At 40.5% G+C, this 18567-nt stretch overlaps 2 protein-coding genes across 4 annotated transcripts; both read right to left on the reverse strand.

The window, feature by feature from the left end:
• Window positions 1–1174: 1174 nt before the first annotated feature.
• On the reverse strand, window positions 1175–5006 carry LOC146660613 (U11/U12 small nuclear ribonucleoprotein 35 kDa protein-like). The gene is made up of 2 exons (XM_085420585.1): window positions 4519–5006; window positions 1175–2343 (listed from the first exon to the last, which is right to left on the reverse strand). Exons 1-2 carry the CDS (start codon window positions 4847–4849, stop codon window positions 1955–1957), a joined length of 720 nt encoding a protein of 239 aa, XP_085276711.1. The 5' UTR covers window positions 4850–5006; the 3' UTR covers window positions 1175–1954.
• A 937-nt stretch (window positions 5007–5943) lies between these two features.
• LOC146660614 (rho GTPase-activating protein 42-like) lies at window positions 5944–16520 on the reverse strand. Of its 3 annotated transcripts, XM_085420579.1 has the most exons (8): window positions 15953–16520; window positions 13266–13361; window positions 13110–13171; window positions 8845–8916; window positions 7095–7208; window positions 6811–6992; window positions 6578–6659; window positions 5944–6345 (listed from the first exon to the last, which is right to left on the reverse strand). In XM_085420579.1, exons 1-5 carry the CDS (start codon window positions 16104–16106, stop codon window positions 7146–7148), a joined length of 447 nt encoding a protein of 148 aa, XP_085276705.1. In that variant the 5' UTR covers window positions 16107–16520; the 3' UTR covers window positions 5944–6345; window positions 6578–6659; window positions 6811–6992; window positions 7095–7145. The 3 variants fall into 3 exon arrangements, with proteins under 3 accessions (XP_085276705.1, XP_085276706.1, XP_085276704.1); XM_085420580.1 differs by lacking the exon at window positions 7095–7208; XM_085420578.1 differs by having other exon boundaries at window positions 6811–7208.
• Between the last annotated feature and the right edge of the window lie 2047 nt (window positions 16521–18567).

Here is an 18567-nt window from a genome sequence, read left to right on the forward strand (position 1 = left end):
ATTCTGCCTTTAGCAAAGTTCTGATTACCCTTCAGCAGGCTGTAACACACAACAGGAATCTCACCATTCTCCTCCTGCATCCTCATGATAAACAGGAAGAGGAAACAGACGCGAGGACAGAGAAGTGAGAGGGAATGAGCAAGAAGGCAACCGTGATCACATGTCAGCAGCAGCAAAAAACGAACAGGAAACAGCCCAGATGCAGTCTCAGTATCAGAAAGACTTCCCTCCCCCATCCTCCTGCCACAGGAGGCGGACACCTGCTTTCCCGCAGCCTGACAACATTGGCATTAACCCTGCGTTCAGGTGAGAGCAGGTTTATCATCATCACAGTGTCCTTCATGTAGGGAGCAGCTACTCTGTGTCTGCGTGCTCTGATTCTTCTGATTCACAGGATCAACTTCAGCACGGTCCAAAGAGAGACTTACCCAGGCTGGCCCATCGTGAATGTCGGGTACGCTGGAAGGCAAAGACCAGCTAAGCATGACTTCTAAGCGGCAGTGGAAATCATCTTGCATGTTTGCATACATGCATGATTAATATTAAATGTCAAAGTCATATTTAACAAATGCTTGAAATTTGTCTTGTCCCAGCATGTATTCCCAATAATCATACAGTAATAAACACAAACCAGTGGAAAAAAGCCTCAGTTTTCAGTGTGTTTGACGTATATGTGTTTGCACTAACTTCATTGTCTCTTCGTATAAATAACACTACAATTGACAGCTTACTACTCAGAACATACTTGGAAATAAAAGTCAGTTCTGCCTCTTGTTTTTTTCTGGTACATTAGAGAATTACCTTTTAATGAAATAAGAGATTCATTTCCCGTCATCTTTCATATTGATGACTTCAGAAATACTTGTGCACAGTTTAAGAATCCACCCAGTGACCCATAACCGAAAGCTGATTGACCTCACTGGGCAGGACCGAGGATCAGATGGCTGAGTAAGAGCTGAGTAAGCATTTGATTCAAATTCCTGAGTTGCATGTATATGGAAAAAGGAGTAAATGTGTTTGAATACTGAGTTTTCTTCCCTCAAGTATAAATCTTGCACAACACATCATTACCAACTCTGAAAACAGGGGTCACATGAGGCTACACTGGAAAACTACCCAACTTGGGAAATCTTAAACATGTTGCAACACTTTGACAAACAGTAACACCTTAGATTTCAAAACAATGACGAATTTTATTGTTTATGATATAATCTGATTTACATTTTTTAAAAAGAAATGGGGCTGACAATGTGCTCTTAAACTTATGCTTTTTTAAAAACAAAACAAAACTGCAAACTCATTTTACATTGCGAGTCACATATAGCCTTTGACCTTGAGTGGGCCGGACCAGCGAAACTTCCCTTTCTGTCAGTGAAAAGAAGTTTAACTATGCATTTAATCCCTGGAATATCTTAATATCAGAAAAAGAAATGCAGTTTTGTTTGTCTCAGTTTATCTACATGATAAACAACATTCTGTAGTAAATGGGGAAAAAAGTCTGTTGGGACTTAAATTGCAAGAAATAAAATTTGAATTGTATATGTGGGGTAATAATATTTATGATAACTGTATAAAAGTACAGTTCCGATTTCCCAAAGCAATCCAATTGGACTCTTAAGCAGTGATTCTGGCTGCTGGCGCTCATGTTTGACATGATGGATGTAAGTCTCATTTGGCTGGACACCACCCGTATTGTAATTTTTTCGCTAGAATAAAGAGTTGTAAAAAAAAAAAAACCCCAACAAAACACAACAACCCTACTTTGTCATTCCTGAAACTTCCCTGAGAAGAACTGAATATGACAGCCACAGGCAGAGTCCTGATTACCATACAGTACAATCTGAAGAATATCAGCATACAAAAAAGTAACCTTTCACACAAACAGTTATCCAAGTCACACACTCATTCACTGTCCTCCTTTGAAAGCTGAAGTGCTGAAGTGCAGCCACATGCTTCATCTCCGGTCCCGGTGCCTGCTCCTGTCTCCGTGCCTGCGGTCATCCCACTCTCGGCCTCTGTCCCGGTCATCTCTCCTTCCTCTGTTGCCCCACTCTGCTGTTCTGTGTCGGTCCCGATCGTCTCTGGCTCTCCCGCTTGGTCTGTCCCACTCCCTCCCTCCACCACCACCACCTCGTTCCTGCACCGGGTCTACCCCGAGATTGATGGGTTTACGGAAAGGCCTGTCCCTGCCGCCGAACCGCAGCTGTCCGGATTCCTTTTTCCCTCCAAGCCCGCCGCCGAGCCGCCGCGGCACCCATCCTTTAAGAGTCCTCTCTTGCTCAAAATCCACGAACACTTCATGCTGGTCGACCACCAGCTTGTTGGCGTCCCGGTGTTCCAGATCTACTGGCGTTTAGATCAACTGGCGTTGGTCGAACAGATGTGTGGCAGTCTTGCGTTTCAGTAGCTCCTACCGACAAACCAGCAAAAAAAGCCAAATGTGTCATCTGTGACACTTGTGAGGTTATCTCAAACACACTCCGTCAGTCTTGATGCTGTTGAACAACAAAATGTTTAAAAATGTGGCGAGTTTACCTGGTGATATCCTCGTGCGCCACGCGATCGCGAAAACAGCAAACAAGTAACACCACGCCGTTGTTATTCACGGGACACCAAGAGTAAACGATCGGGAGACTCTTGTCGTCGTTATCGTCCCCCTCGCACGGTTTATTTCTCCGAATTCAGCGTTTTTGCTTCACAACTACAGCGTGCAGTTTACTTTGTGCACTAACATGGAGTCGAGTCAACCAGCGCCACCTCTGGCCAAGTGCCACAGCCTACAGCCAGATCAACCTGTGACACACATCTGCACCACGTTTGAATTCGTGTCATGCACATTTGTACCTTTCAATTGTGTCTGTTTGTGCGTCATGCAAATAAACCTTTGGAAAGAATGAAATGATATCATATATTCCTTATTGGCCTACATTTGTACAAAATTCCAAATTATATACACAAAGTCATAGAAATCACCACTCCAATTGGTCATCATGATTTTAATATTCTCTTTTTCCATAACAATGAAATACACCTTGGACAAATATGACACATCAATATTTCATTAGTGTTGTCACATCACATCCTGTAAGCATCGTCTGTCTGTGTCTTTTCCCTGAAAATGAATATTTCCAGCCAATATAGGCAATTCATCAACATGGCTGGAGTTATATACAGTCTGTATAAGTGTGGTTAATCTAATGAAGATTTGTAAGGAGACGGCAGTTACTGTGAATTCACAGCAGTTACACAGTGATTAGTAATAAACAGCCAGTGAGAGTGAGTGGATATGACTGTTCCCACCACTAACACATGACCATAGGCCACTACTAGATTAACTTGTGACACATCTGCACCTGCTGCTATGATCACATTGAGTAGAGGCTGAGTGGCTGCACTTACCCCTGGTACATCCAAATCTACCCACAAACATGTTGAAAGATGCAATGCCAGCAATGTGGATTGTCAACACTGAAAACAATCAGTAAGCAAAGACAACAGGGATCATTTGTTTCTGTTTATTTAGCACCCACAACATTTGTAGTCGCCTTCTGCACAGGGGAAGTCCACACACACCGTGTGGTATCACTTTCCACAGAAGGTGCAATCTGCAAGATTGAATGAGATTGTCAGGGTCATTGTCTGACTGTTTATTACTAATCACTGTGTAACTGCTGTACATTCACAGTAACTGCCATCTCCTTATAAATGTTTATTAGATTGACCACACTTATGCAGACTGTATATCACAACCAACTCTAACATGTTTGTTTGCAGAGGGAAGACACAGACAGACTACGCTAACGACATGTGATGTTACAACACTGGTGAAATATTAGTGTGTTCACGACATTTTTCGTATGGGCAAAAGTATTGATATCAGGATGGTGATTCTTATGTGTATGTCATTTGGCATTTTGTACAAATGGAGGCTGATAATAAATACATGATATCATTTCATTCATTTCAAAGGTTTATTTGCATGACGCACAAACAGACACAATTGAAAGGTACAAATGTGCATGACACGAATTCAAACGTGGTGCAGATGTGTGTCACAGGTTGATCTGGCTGTAGGCTGTGGCACTTGGCCAGAGGTGGCGCTGGTTGACTCGAGTCCATGTTAGTGCACAAAGTAAACTGCACGCTGTAGTTGTGAAGCAAAAACGCTGAATTCGGAGAAATAAACCGTGCGAGGGGAACGATAACGACGACAAGAGTCTCCCGATCGTTTACTCTTGCTGTCCTGTGAACAACAACGGCGTGGTGTTACTTGTTTGCTGTTTTCGCGATCGCGTCACGCATGAGGATATCACCAGGTAAACTCGCCACATTTTTAAACATTTTGTTGTTCAACAGCATCAAGACTGACGGAGTGTGTTTGAGATAACCTCACAAGTGTCACAGGTGACACATTTGGCGTTTTTTTGCTGGTTTGTCGGTAGCAGCTCCTGAAACGCAAGTCTGCCACACATCTGTTCGACCAACGCCAGTTGATCTAAACGCCAGTAGATCTGGAACACCGGCGGGCCCGGACCACAGATCGCTCCTCTTTGTACTCAATGAAGGCATATCCTTTGGAGAAACCCGTGACAATGTCCCGGACCAGCCGGAGCCGCTGGATGCCTCCGTACTTAGAGAACACTTTGTGTAGTTTATCTTCGGTGGTCTGTGGGTTCAAGCGGGACACAAAAAGCGTGAGCAGTGGGTCTCCAACGACGCCTTTGTTGGGCTTGTACCGGGCACCCATGGCCCTCCAGACCGCTCGATCATGGGGTTCCACGTCTGTGCCGTCGATGCTACCAGCTTTCAGCGGGTCGTACACCTTCGCTATCGGACTCCAGTCAGCCATTTTAAACTAGAACGATGGCACAGGAGACTGGCGGGCTTTACAAACAGTTTTCAGGGCTAATATTTCTCTGCATTAGTCGCCAATTACGCGTTAAACCACACCAGTACCGCTGAATCTATTCACTCTTCCAAGTGCATCAACAAAAACATTCCGTAATGAAACGGGGTCCAGTGTGTCACATTTTAAAGTCCCCCTACTCGCCCGACTAAGGATACTAGAGTTCCGCTGTGCTAAGATACTTAGACCAACTTAAAACTTAAATTAAAAATAGATAACGTAGATTAATTATAGCATCAGTCGACAAATTTGCAAGTATGAAGTAAGGTTAATTATTATTAATAATAAATAATACTTTTTATAAAAATAAAAAGTTTATAAATAAAACTTTTTATTCATTGCACAATACTGTCACTTTAAAAAAAAATTTTTTTTATATAATTACACCATAATCAATAGCATAGATAGTGACAGATTAAAGGCAATAGCATTGTTGTGTTATTAAGCCATTGGTCTAGCATGTGCAACCAGGACACTGATTCCTTGATTCTACAAATCATTCTTCCATAATTCTTTTTGATAGTGCTGGTGGAAAGTGCCTTAAAACTTTTACAGATGTTAGACTGAATCGGACATTGCTAGAAAAAATATTAGAGCCCAACCTGATTCCCTCACTGTGAGAGTCACAGCATCCTGTCAGTGTATGTACTCCCTGATTAATATGGCAAGGAATGGCTTATTTGAATGCCGCTTTTTTCACATCTCTGTAGGTCAGTCTTTTTTAGCTACACCACAGAACTCTCAAATGTGCATTTATCTTGTACACAAAACCCTCACAGCTATACCATACCATCGACAGTCAGCTGTGGACACTCTCTTTCAGCATTTGGTTGCTGTGCACTACGTTTCATTTTGGAGTCATGAGGGACATGTCTCTATTTCTATGTCCAGGACCAAAATATGTTGGTTGTAACAAGCGGTTATTTGAGTTACTGTTGCCTAATAAAATGGGTGGTAAGTGTATAAAATTATCTAAAAAGACTGAATGTCAAATGCTATCCAAGATCCAGGTGCCTGAACACTCTTGGGACAATGCATTACAAAAACATTCTTTAATAAAACACTGAAACCACAACAGCTTCTGCTCCACGGTGAATAACTTCTTACAAAAATTGTGAACATGCTTCACTTCATTTTTCTGTACAGTTCCATCTGATACACATGGTACAGTATCAAAAGGGTTTGGAAAGGTGAAACAAATTCTTCTATGTAGTTTATTTAAAAAAGAACTTTTGCTGCGTAGATGCATCTAGTCTTGTTGTTCTAACAGCATAAAAATTATACATAAAGGTTGAGCAGGTGTGCTCTTTAGCTCTGCTCCAGATTCATCATTTTCTGAAAGCCTTTACATATCCTCCACACTCCATTTATAGGCCGCTTCCTGCACAGCCTTTTTATCTGCCATCCTCTGGTAGCGTTTCTGTTCAAAACCATTTGACCTGCAAGACACAAATAAAATAACCCTATTAATTATGATACGACAAGCTAAAAGGCCAAAGACAATCCATTCAATTAGGCGCAAATTTAATATAGACGTGGAAAAAAATGATCACAATTTCTTTACCATTAATGTGCAAAATGACAAACTGATGTGTGTATTAAAAACATTCAATATTAAACTACAGTTCTGTCCTCAACAGTTTTCCTCTGTCACCGATGCACAAACTCTACCTGTCAACTCCGTCCCAGCGGTACCCCGGTGGAATATTGAACCGGTTTGGAGGTGGAGCAGGGCCTTTATATCGAGGTTTCTCTACAAAAAATCAAAACAAACATACAAATAAATAAAAATACAAACAGTAGCAAAAACAAAACTGCTGCTATTTAAAAGCTTCTTACAAGGATTGACCTGGTGAAATAAAATAAAGTCATAAATAAAATAAAACATATATAATGTTAAACACCTTGTGTTTTTGTGCCACGGTCCTTTTTACGCCTGAGCATTGCAGCCATAGGATCGCCTTCTCTTTCCTGTTCTCTCAACATGCGGTCAAGATCCTCATCGTCACGGTGACGTGCCAGTGGCTTCTGGGCTTCGTGCAGCGCGTCCTCAAGTTTCTGCTGATGCATCTGGCTCTGTGCCAACCTATACATACATTTTAACATAAACCATTGAACCACTTTTATAATTTTTTATGTGGATATAATCACATAAACTGTGATATTTGAAATGATCATGCACATTTACCCTTTTCCCCACTGAGCGTATTTCTCGTCTCTTGCCGCTTTTTCACCAGACTTAAGTGTTGTTCAGACTTAAGTGGGTTTTATACTTTCCACATCTGCGAATCTTCTTGGGTGTCTGTGAATTTCAATTACAATGCACCAACTACATATGCGCGTAGGCAGTGCAGTTTAAAGAAGTATAACTGGAATGATTACTCAGTCGTTGGGTCTCCAGTGGTCCGTGTATAATCGAGGCTTTAAAATATCTCATCATCTACATCTCTCCATGCTACCCTGTCGCACCTGGAGCACCAGGGGAGCTACACACGCCTCCTCTTTATTGACTTTAGCTCTGCCTTTAACACCATCCTTCCTCACAGCTGGTGTGCAAGCTGTTAACCCTAGGAGTCCCATATTCCACCTGTCTATGGATTAAGGACTTTCTGACAAACCGTACACAAAGGGTTACGGTGGGCCCCCACATCTCCTTTTTTTAAAAATCAGTCTTTTGTAATTATATTTAAACTTTTTCTCTTGACACCACAGGCTAAAACTTTATCATACAAAGTAGAAGCTATATATGAACATATTCCAGAAACACCACCATCTTCTCTGGGCTAACGCTTATTTGAAATGGACTGAGGCAAAGCAGAAAACTGCTCTGTGGTCAGACTAAAGCGGAGACACACCTTTATCTGGTTTGTTATCAGTGCTCAGCTCAAAAGTTTGAATCTCCTGGGGTGCGTCAGTGCCTGTGAAATTAACAGCTTACACATCTTAAAAGGGGCCGTCAATGCTGAAGGTTTTACAGCAACTTGTGCTCCCAGATTGTCTTTTCAGTGAAGGCCTTGGATATTTCAGCAAGACAATGCCAACTACTCAACCAGTATGGCTTCACAGTAGAAAAGTCTTGCAGTCCAGACCTTTCAGCAGCTGAAAACATTTGGACATTATGAAATAAAAAAATATGGGGCTGTTGAGCAGCTTTAACTGGTTATATTTGCAAATCACTGCGTTCCATTTTTTGTTTCAATTTCTCACATCGTCCTAACTTCTTATGTAATTTGTTTTATTCTACAGATAAAAGTTAGGCAGTCACTAAAGTTTTGAGTTTATCCTGCTGGAACTGTGAGTTTCAGTAGCACATTTTTTGGAAGAGACACACTAAAAATAGTTACGATAACATCTCTTTTACAAAAACAGCTGTAGCTCTCAATGCCACACGTGTATCTCTATTCTCTGAGAAGTGACTACTGGCATTTCTCACGCAAACACCTGCAACATTTCAGGCTGAGGAGTTACTTCCAGTAATACAAAGAAGTGAGCTTTGATTTCATTTTCAGGACTAGTAATCGACCACGTGATGCTGCTATCTACATCCTTATTTTTCACTGAAAAAGAAAAGAGGAAACCAAAAAATAGATAAAACTGGATTATACAACTCGAGACAGCTGCTGAAACCAGACACCAAACTCATTTTTTGTTTACACTGTCTGTCTGAGTTCAACCATCCCTCTGTCTGTGACGTGCTCCTTTTCTTGCCCTCCCAGCGTCCGTTCCCATGACCTTGTTGCTGACACTGGACTGTGATCCATCATTTATCTCGACAAATTGGATTCTCTGATCGCTGACTAACAACCCGAGCGGGACCAGAAAGAAGCAGAGTGATCTGTCTGATCACCACCCAGAGTGCTGCATACCAAATGAAAGCAACATCCATGTTCATAATCTACTCAGCAGTGACCCTTCGACTATAAGAAGAGGAGGTATACCTTTACAGCTCCAATCTGTTCCTTCCGAAACTTCTCGAGTGGTGAGATCAAAACATCATCAGCATTTTGGATCTAAGAGATGAAAACAGAAAATGCAGTCAGCTCAGTGTGTCATATCGAGTAAATATCGAGACAAGCAACATAAATAAAGCAACAGCTCCCATGAGGGCTTTAGCGTCTCACTCAAAATAGCTTTTATCAACTGGTCAGCAGAGGCTTGCCTTTTATTATTCTGAGAGTTTTACCTTAAAACAGGAAAATTTAATTCAAAATATTTCAAATCAATATGCTAACAAGACAATCTATCGAAAACTTCACCAAATTGTTGTATAAAAGCAAATTTCTGGTTGAGATTTACTCTATTTACCTTGTCAATTGTAAACTATTTAAATGGAAATTATTGAGAACAGAGGTAGCAAGGTATGTATATTTGAGCAAAGCAAATGATCTGAATAATCAAACACCTTTTAATGCCTACACTTTACCTGCTGCTGACATAACAAAAAAAAAACAAAGCTTAAGCTTCATCACCTTGAAGAGCTGTTCAAACATCACAGTAACACCCAGCACAAACATTTAGTTATGATTTCGTCATGCTTGGCACATACAGTACTCTGCCAAAGCCTCAAGCCATCTCACATTCCTTTATATTGTGCCAAAGCCAGACTTTCTGAAGGTCTTTTAAAGCTTTTCTTTTGACATCGGCTCCTTTTTCACACATTTGCTATCCAGTCTTTGTATCTGACCATTTGCAAAATGACAATTATCCCAAACAAACTGCATACCTGGATAGAAAACACACAATGAAACACTATTAGTCATGGATTGGCCTCCCCACAATAATGTTGAACCTGGACTTCAACATCAACAACAACAGTGTGAGATTAGAATGGAACAAAAGGCAGCCAACATCCAAAGGATAAAAAGAAAAAATCTGATTGTCCTTCGAGAAGCCTGTAGAATTGTTCCTGAAGACTACTTGAAGAAAGAAAGCTTGCCAAAGAGAGTTCAGGTCTTGTTGAAGAATAAAGTTGCTCGGTGGTGATATCCAATTTTGACTATAAGGTTTGTCAGAAATGCCCTTTTTTTTTTTTTTTGCTTTATACAATGTATTCCTGTTGTCCTAGAAAAAGATAAAGACATGAGGGGTGGCTCAAGACTTTTGCACATCACTCTATTTAAAAACACTAGACATAAAACTGTTTTTTTGCCAGTAGTCATTGAAATACTGCAAACCAAAGAGCTCTGATGCAAAGTATTTCACAAAATATTGGCCAACACTGGCCTGTTTCATCAGAAAAATTACAGTAAAACTGCTGTAACATTTCTGCTGGTTGAGTTGCTGCAGTATGTATGAGAAACTTGTGAGTGAGAGGCTGTGGTACAGAGGGGTTATCAGAACTGAGGACTCTGGTGTTTACATTAGGTCTCTGCCCTCTTTAGTCAGGAGTCTATATATTGCAAATGTCGGTCAAATCTTACTTTGTTCTGTCTCAGTTGATTTAAGCATCAGACTATAAATATACCCCCACTCCCACATCATGACTCCACTTTCACTTTGACTTTCGTGCTGCCCTAATACCCCAAAAGAGATCTGGTTTCTTATTACATTCAGCTGGATGAAAGTGAAATCTAAGAGACTGAAGTCCATTGTCAGGTCACAATAATGGTCTTTTCAGGTTGGACGGGTAGGTATTTCAGAGGAACTCATTTGCTGGAATTTCCCTTAAACATAATAATGATAATAATGATGTTGTTAGAAGGGTTGGAGTAGTGCCACATTAAGTGGAAAAGCATGCAATCGAAATGCGTGCACACACATACACACTCACAAAGAGAAATGGGCAGTCAAACACACACACACAGGACCCTTATATGGACTTTCCCAGGCACTGGGGCTGTGCTCACGCTCACAGGGGAATTGGCAGAATAGGTTCCACATGGTGCCTCTGTAACCAGACCGTGCTCACAACCACAAAGACACACACATGAGGTTGCATACTATGCACATACATTGCACATGCGCACAGGTTTGCCTTCACACAGACTGTGCCAGACTCGAGTCACCCTGAAACAAAGACCTCTGACTGATGGAGGTTCTCTGAGTCAAAGACATTTCCCAAATTGCCATGGTGCACAAAGTGCTGTCGGTAAAACGTATTCACTAAAAAAAAAGAAGGTGTGAATCAGACTTGTGGGAACTGGACTGAAGTAGGAGCTCGAGGAAGTGACAGTGGCTAAGAATGAGTTCAGCTTTTAAACAGAAATCCTGTACATAGTAACTAATAGGGCTGCTCAATTAATCGAATTTTAATCACGATTACGATCTGGGCTTTCAACGATCATTAAAAATGACTGAGCCGATTATTAGCCCCTCCCTCATTTATCCGCGACACCTTAAAGGCCGGTCCGTAAAAAGTATTGTCGGGCATAAACTGGTCCGTGGCGCAAAAAAGGTTGGAGACCGCTGATTAAGAGGACCCGAGGGAAGCTCGGAAAGCTAAGCAGAAGTTATTTGGAGAGGAGAGTGACTGCCGTTGGTTGAAAAGAGAGGTTAAAAAAAACTTCAGTGGTGTTGCACACTATTTTATATTATTTTTTAAAGTCATTGTTAACCCTTTAAATCCGGTCAGAGCAGCACGCTCCGTTTTGTGTAACGATTTTTAAATCCCTGTAGAACCTGAACCGTGTAAGCTAGCGCAATAATTTGTTTTGTATATGAAACCGGAGGAGTTGTACTTACATCTGATGCCATCAGCTTGTCCTCGGTCACGGTTTCCTTCCACATATAGCTTTGCAAAAATTGCATAAAAAGCGCTTGCAGGAACAAAAACATAATATTCCAGAAACATGCTTTGCCGATCCGATCAGCTGTTAGTAACACTTCCCACAGTGAAACAGACATCAGCGCGAACTATCGCATGTCCGCCATTTCCTGGCCGAAACCGGAAGTGACGTCATTTTCGCAGAAATGTAGTTTTTTACTTGTAGGCCTTAAAAACCTATACTGGTCATGTTTGACTTTTCTGAATAGTTTCTGAGATGCTTAGAACTCAAATTGCACTGCTGGAAATAGTTTATTTTGATGCACCTGCTGTTTTCTTTGCAAATTTGCATCATAGGATTGTTTTTTTGTTTTTTCTGCAGTGTATATAAAAATTGGTGTATCTCAAAAATAAAACTATGAAGACACTCAAAATAAATTTCCTGTTGTTGTAAACTATTTTTTGCAACTTTTTTGTATTTAAAGTTTTAAGGGATAAACCTCTTAAATTTCTCCAAGTAGAAATATATGTAAAAAACAAAACAAAAACTATTTTCAATTTTTTTGTAGTTTATTGCACTTTTTTGCAATTAATGTAGTTACTATGGACTTAATGCATACATATTATTAAAATATGGGCCATATCAGTTGTATAGCAACTTGAAATGCTCCCACAAATGGCACTACAACATGTAAAAAAATAATATAAGCTCTGGCGGACTTAGTTCTATGGTAGGTCTTAAAGGGTTAAATAAATATCGTCAAATAATCGAGATCTCAATTTCAGTGAAAATAATCGTGATTATCATTTTTGCCATAATCGAGCAGCCCTAGTAACTAATGACTTAAATCTTAACCAGTAATGGTGAATAAACATGTTTTTTTTTTGTCCACTTGGGCTGGTGAAAAAGTTGTGAACACATTTACAGTCACATATTGGGTTGATCATTAGCATTCATTTGAAATTGCTTTCTAGCCTCCTGGTGATCCTGTTTTTAATATTTACTCCTTTTTTGGTCAGTGTATAGTAGTTAGTAAGGTAATGTACAGTGAGATGGTTTCAGCTCGGCCAAAATGACACTGAGAAAGAACTGAGAGGGAACCAAAACAGGCTAGTTTCAGTTCTCTCGTGATAAAGTTCTGCAGACCTGAAGGAAGCCTCAGATTCAAGTGGTATTTTTTCCCTTTCATGCTGCCACAGTATTTTCAAATTCTTACTATTAAAAAAAAAATTACAGGTGCTTAAAGATGGGATGCACTTGCTGCTTTCTGCTGCTCAACAGGAGACATAGAGTGCGAACACATTTCTGGTTGGTTTAGACTTTGGTGATAGCAGTTTGGTTAATTTTTTTAAGAGATGAGCATAGTCAGCCAGAGAAAGATGACAGGTATAAATATCTACAAGAACAAACATCCTACAGTTAGTTATCAATGTATCAAACTGCTACCAAGTCTGTATTTCTACGCACCCACACTCAAATACAATCACACATTTTCTTACCAGACGTTTTCTCTCCTCTTCCATGGTGCTTAAGAGCTGAGAGAACTCCTTTAAAGACTGGGCTGCAAAATAAATAACACATCCCACTGCTGTAAAAGGCTTTGCATATCTTAAATATTGTGCAAGCTTGTGTAAAAAGTGGCATTTCTGTCTCACCTATATTGACCTCATCATCAGTCTCTGCATCTCCAATGCATTCAAACTGAAACTCCTGCAGAGACTGTGAGAATCGCTGTACAGCAAGAGAAAGACCTGAGGAAGACAGGTAGAAGTTCATTACGTCAACTAAAGCATTGTTAACAGCTGGATTACGGGTAACATCTTTAACTTAGCCTGTTTAGCTTTTTGCACAAGTTGCCATCAGCGGCCACCTGAAATGCTCCCTTTGTTCTACAGGTTGCAGGGAAAAATCACTTATTCCATCCTGTAATAAACCATTAATATATTTTCCTACAAGTCTCTTCAAGTGTGATGTAAATGAAGTGCCACACCCTGCAACAATCTCCTGTGTGTTTACGTGTCCAAACAACACTCCAATAATAGAGTTTAATACCACAGTTTATTCTCTAAGGCACACAAAATACTTGGCTGCATTCTGTCATTAACACACCCTGAGATTGTTGTGCAGGGCAGCCGCTGAGAAAACATCTTAATCATACCACTCCACTGCAAACTGGTAATAAAACCATTAAACTGTCATTTATATTTCTATCAGTGTACACCAGATTACTGCAAAAACTTTGTTCAGGTTGAATGTATGAAAACAACAAAACAACCACTTCATTCTGCACTCGATTTGGTGTCCAGGACTGTTTATGTCCTAGACTGCATTCGTGCAGAAAAATGTGCTTAATGTGCTTATTCTGATGAGGGTTTGTTTGGTGTCAAATAACTTGCTTTTGACTGGTTTTCAGGTTATTTCACATCTGTGTGGTCACAGAGCAGTCAAACACCTTGTGTGTTTAAGGTGACCCCCTCGTGTTCCCTCAATCTTACAATTCAACACTGTTAGGCACACACTTTTTCCAAAGTATGGCTTTTTACTTAGAGGCTGCACCAAAAGACATCATTTCATCAAGGTTCTCCTGAAGTTAACATGTGGAAATCACCACAATAACACAAACATTGGAGACTTTTGTGAAGTATAAACACAATAAAATATACAACTACAATAAAGACTTGAAAACCCTTAATAACTGTGTAAAACTAGTGGTAGGTGATTCTCAAGAGGTTTTTTTTTTTCAGCTCAAAATGAGATGTGCCATTTCATGGATGAACTAAAACCTAGATTATTATCAGAGAAATCATCCTCTGAACAGTTAACAACAGTTTTAAAGGCTGCTGGGATTTTTTTTTTTAAGAGAGAGAGGATGCATGAGAGTAAGACATCTAATGCGAAAAAGTACACATATTTACTTAGCAAGAGATTTGGAAAACATTCAAATAAAATATATCTCTCTTTCACTGATTTACTCTCAGCATTGGTAATATGTCCCACATTGTCCCTCACAAGCATACTTCTTGTCCTATATTTACTGTTTTTGAAGTCTGGTCATGCTTCTTTTAACAGAGGTTAAAACTCCAGCAACACTTGTGGTATTATTGCTTCACCCTGGTGAAAGCTGCAAGCTGAAATGTGGTGATCAAACAATAAAATTGAAGCTTCAGCCTCTTTAGACTTCATGTTCTTCTTCATCCAGTTCGGAAGTAGGTAAGGTTTTCTGACAAACCTCTGCCTTGTTTTGACCTTGTGTGTATACAGCTGGCAGCGGCAGGTGATGACCTCAGCCAACAGGTGAGCCAAAAACCCCACCCCCCCACCTTAATCAAACACTACAAACAACAAGGAGGTATATGCTGTTTGAAAGCTGTCATCAGGACAAGAATATGGCACCCAGTCAGTAACCCAGCCATGTGCCTTTATACTGTCAAATGAAGGTGTCAAAATTAATAAACACACAGTCATTAACGCGATCTTTGGGGGCTGACCTGTACTATGTAAGGTTATTTGATGGTGAATGCCATGAGACTGAGCAACCTTCTTTAAGACTTTCTTTGCATAGTATTTGCGTGTTCCAGTTATTTCCAACCATTTAATAAATACAAGGTATTCTGGGGCTGGCATTTAAAAAAAATTGTATTCAGGAAAAACCCCAAATGTGATAATAATAAAGATTCATATGTGCAAAAATGTGAATATTTCCAGTTTTCCTCTGTTTTAAAGAAATTGAGAGTTTAGTGCCTTTAGGTTTAGTACTAATACCCAAGCAAAACAAGCTAAATTAACATTCTTCTGCCACTTTTAAAAAAAATACCCACTGTTTATAGAAAAACAAATCAAAAACATCACTGATATAGTTAATGTGGACATGGTCTTTTTATATATTTTCAGTAATCTAGCCGAAATCAGGTAACACCCAATAGTAGCTTGGTGGGTGGAGGTTAGGCGGTGGTCCTGCTGTTTTGGGCCCTCAAGGCAGTTGTCAGCTGTTTGCTGCTTTCTGCTAGTTAAAACCTGTATGTAACAGCAGACTACAATATTGTAAAGGTGACCTACATCAACAAATTAAGGTGAACAAATATTATTAATTATTAACTCGCGCAATAGCTGCTGTGTATATCACAGACCTACACTGTGCATAACACTGTAACTACCTTCCAAACTGTCCTGCTCATACTACACACACAAATGAAAAATGAGACACTCAAGGTTCAAGTCCCTACAGTGGTTCTGTTTGGAATGATACCCAGAGGACTTCCCTTTGGATCAGGTTGCATAAATCACTGCAAACTGTAAAGCACATTCGCTCCCAAGAATCAGCTATTAATCAGCGCGTACTTACTTTTAAGGGCAGATATGAGCATGTTTCCATCTTTGATGAGGTCTTTTATGAACCTGTTGGTTCGCTCCAACTCTATTTCATGGCACTGCAGCCGCTCTCTGAAATCCGGGCTGTCCAGGAAAGAATCACTGAACTCCAGCGTCGGCAGACCCATCGCTAGATTAATACACGCCGCTAATTACGAGAGAACAACAGCACGACGCCTTCTCTGCCTCCTCGGCGAGACACCAAACGGTGTTTCAGTGTGCTCCGAGCAAATTTCTCAGAAATTTCCTCCAGCTACTCTTTTTCATGCCTTTCTTACTTTTTTCCCAGCAGAACTTCCGGACACAAGAACACAACAGAGTCTCTGATAGAGAAGGCTTGGCTAAGCTATACAACGAGCTCCATGCAGCTTCTCTCCAGCCTTCTTACTGTCGCTACTTTCATATAAGGCGTCGCGCTGACTTCTTATTTACTTATTAGGTGAAGCAAAGCGGACGTACGGCCGTGCAGAGTAACTAACAGGGCTTAATGTTGGTCGCACCAAAGAAAGAAGTCGGCAAAGACTGGCTAACTTTGTCTACGGACGGATCTTAGTCTTGTTACTATGGGAACGGGAGACTCCTGCTGGCGCGTGCTGAAATTGGTGGAAAACTTGGCAAAGAATACAAATGGGCCGATAACTCTGTGATCCACAGGTTTTTAACAATATGAACACCAGCGGCAGCAACAACAACAATAATTTTAATAATAGAAAATACTCGAGCAAATTTTTAAATAAATTATTTTCCTATGAATAAATACTTAAATAACACAACAGCTCAAATTAAAGTCCTGAAAATCTGTTTCATTTCAGCGCTAATTGTCAGTATATTCCGGGTGAAGTGAAAGCGTTACAAGGAACTGAGTATGTCAGCTGATGTGTTAAAGGATTAAAAAGTACCCTGCCGTTTTTCCCTTTTTTTCTCTTTTTTTTAAACCCCGTTTTCCTCACAGACAACTAGAGACGCCTAGATGTACTGTACATCGATGAGCCACCTCATTAACTACATAACTACAGGGTAACTAACACTGATTGCCTGTTACAATGCAGTGTTCATCTGGGATACTTTGGGTGCTGGCACTGGGTGGTGTTTTGACACTTACCAACCCACCTGGACATTGTTGCAGACCAGTCATGCATCCCATCGCAGTTACACTCCCCAGTAACAGCAGCCTCTACAAGTGGATGAAAACCAGACCACAAAAACTGCTCAACAAAGGTATTAAGCTACTTTCCCCAACAAAACAAGCCCACTGAGAATCCAGAGCACACCTGATCTATGGAGGTCCCAGGCAGCCAACAGGACCTAGAAACCAATCCACTGTTAACATCCCAGTGGTAGACTCCAGGAGAACACGTCCTACTGTATTTCAGTACCCCCAATGCATGACAACTAATGTGACCAGATCCAAATAAATGTAGGACCAAATAAATGTGGGACAAAGTGCAGTGACTATAAGGGAGAATGACATGGACATGTTACTCGTACTGAGCAATGGGTTAAAAATGTGCTATATCTGACTCAAACACACACACAATATGTAAGCTAAAGCTTGAGAATCAACCACTCCGTATCGCCATATAACCCCAACAGACCACTTCAGTCTCAGAATGCTGGCTTACTCATGGTTCCTTGGGCATTTGAAAGTAGAAAGGGAGGCAGAGTCTTTGGCTTTCAAGCCTCTCTTCTATGGAACCAGCTCCCAGTTTGGATTCGGGAGATTTTGTTACCCTGCAATAGGTTTATGGTTCTGGGGGCTTTCCATGATACACAGAGTGTTTCTTCTTCACTCATCTTTTTTCGCTCTCCTTGTATTTGTACACTACTCTGCATCATTAAATATTAATACTTTCTGTCTCTCTCCCACAGCCTGTCTTTGTCCTGTCTCCCTCCAGTCATTCACACACACACACACAGGGTCAGTTCAAGTGGCTGCCCCTCCGTGAACTTGGTTCTGCTGGAGGTTTCTTCCTGTAAAAGGAGAGCTTTTCCTTCCCACTGTCGCCAAGTGCTAATTGTTGGGGTTTTCTATGTGTTATTGTAGGGTTCTTACCTTACAGTATAAAGCACCTTGAGGAGGTTGTTCTTGTGATCTGGCGGTATATCAATAAAATTGAATTGACTGTGAAGCACAAATATGCTGTATTTATTTAAATTTCTTTCTCTCTCTTTTTTTTTAGTATACACACTTCTGTAGTCCCCCTTAATCTGGACATAACTGTTGAAAGTGTCATCTATTTCACATGCTATCCGATGGTTAAGTGATGACGTGACAAATCCTACTTCCGGGCCTAAAGTAGTCTGCGTTTAATATGGCTTTTGTTTTGTTAACATGTTTAATGTTTTGTATTTTCTTCTATTTAATCTCAAAAAGCTCCTAAACAGTCAGTGATCACTGTTGACCTCCCTCGGCTTTTATTACCGCTAATCATTTATTTAAGCTCAGTTTTTAAAACCTTAGAATGTAACTGCAGCCCAGCCCATGCAGCAGTATATGAATGACTAACCTCGTATTGTGGATGGATTATCTCAGTTGTTCTCCTGGCTGAAGTTTGGTCCTTTTACAGCATCCTGCCATGCCATTACATT

Source organism: Rhamphochromis longiceps, linkage group LG10 (assembly GCF_057381845.1).
Source record: "Rhamphochromis longiceps isolate RC_006_pf linkage group LG10, R_longiceps_female_GT1.1, whole genome shotgun sequence".
NCBI classification, from domain to species: domain Eukaryota; kingdom Metazoa; phylum Chordata; class Actinopteri; order Cichliformes; family Cichlidae; genus Rhamphochromis; species Rhamphochromis longiceps.

What these genes read in the sequence shown, in the direction of transcription:
- LOC146660613 (XM_085420585.1), bottom strand. Translation starts at nt 4,849, where the DNA reads ATGGCTGACTGGAGTCCGATAGCGAAGGTGTACGACCCGCTGAAAGCT. An exon ending in TGTGGTCCGGGCCCGCCGGT is followed by an intron (nt 2,344 to 4,518) that starts GTTCCAGATCTA and finishes AAACGCCAGTAG; the next exon opens with ATCTGGAACACCGGGACGCC.
- LOC146660614 (XM_085420579.1), bottom strand. Translation starts at nt 16,106, where the DNA reads ATGGGTCTGCCGACGCTGGAGTTCAGTGATTCTTTCCTGGACAGCCCG. An exon ending in GCTCATATCTGCCCTTAAAA is followed by an intron (nt 13,362 to 15,952) that starts GTAAGTACGCGC and finishes TGTCTTCCTCAG; the next exon opens with GTCTTTCTCTTGCTGTACAG. An exon ending in TGATGATGAGGTCAATATAG is followed by an intron (nt 13,172 to 13,265) that starts GTGAGACAGAAA and finishes TTTATTTTGCAG; the next exon opens with CCCAGTCTTTAAAGGAGTTC.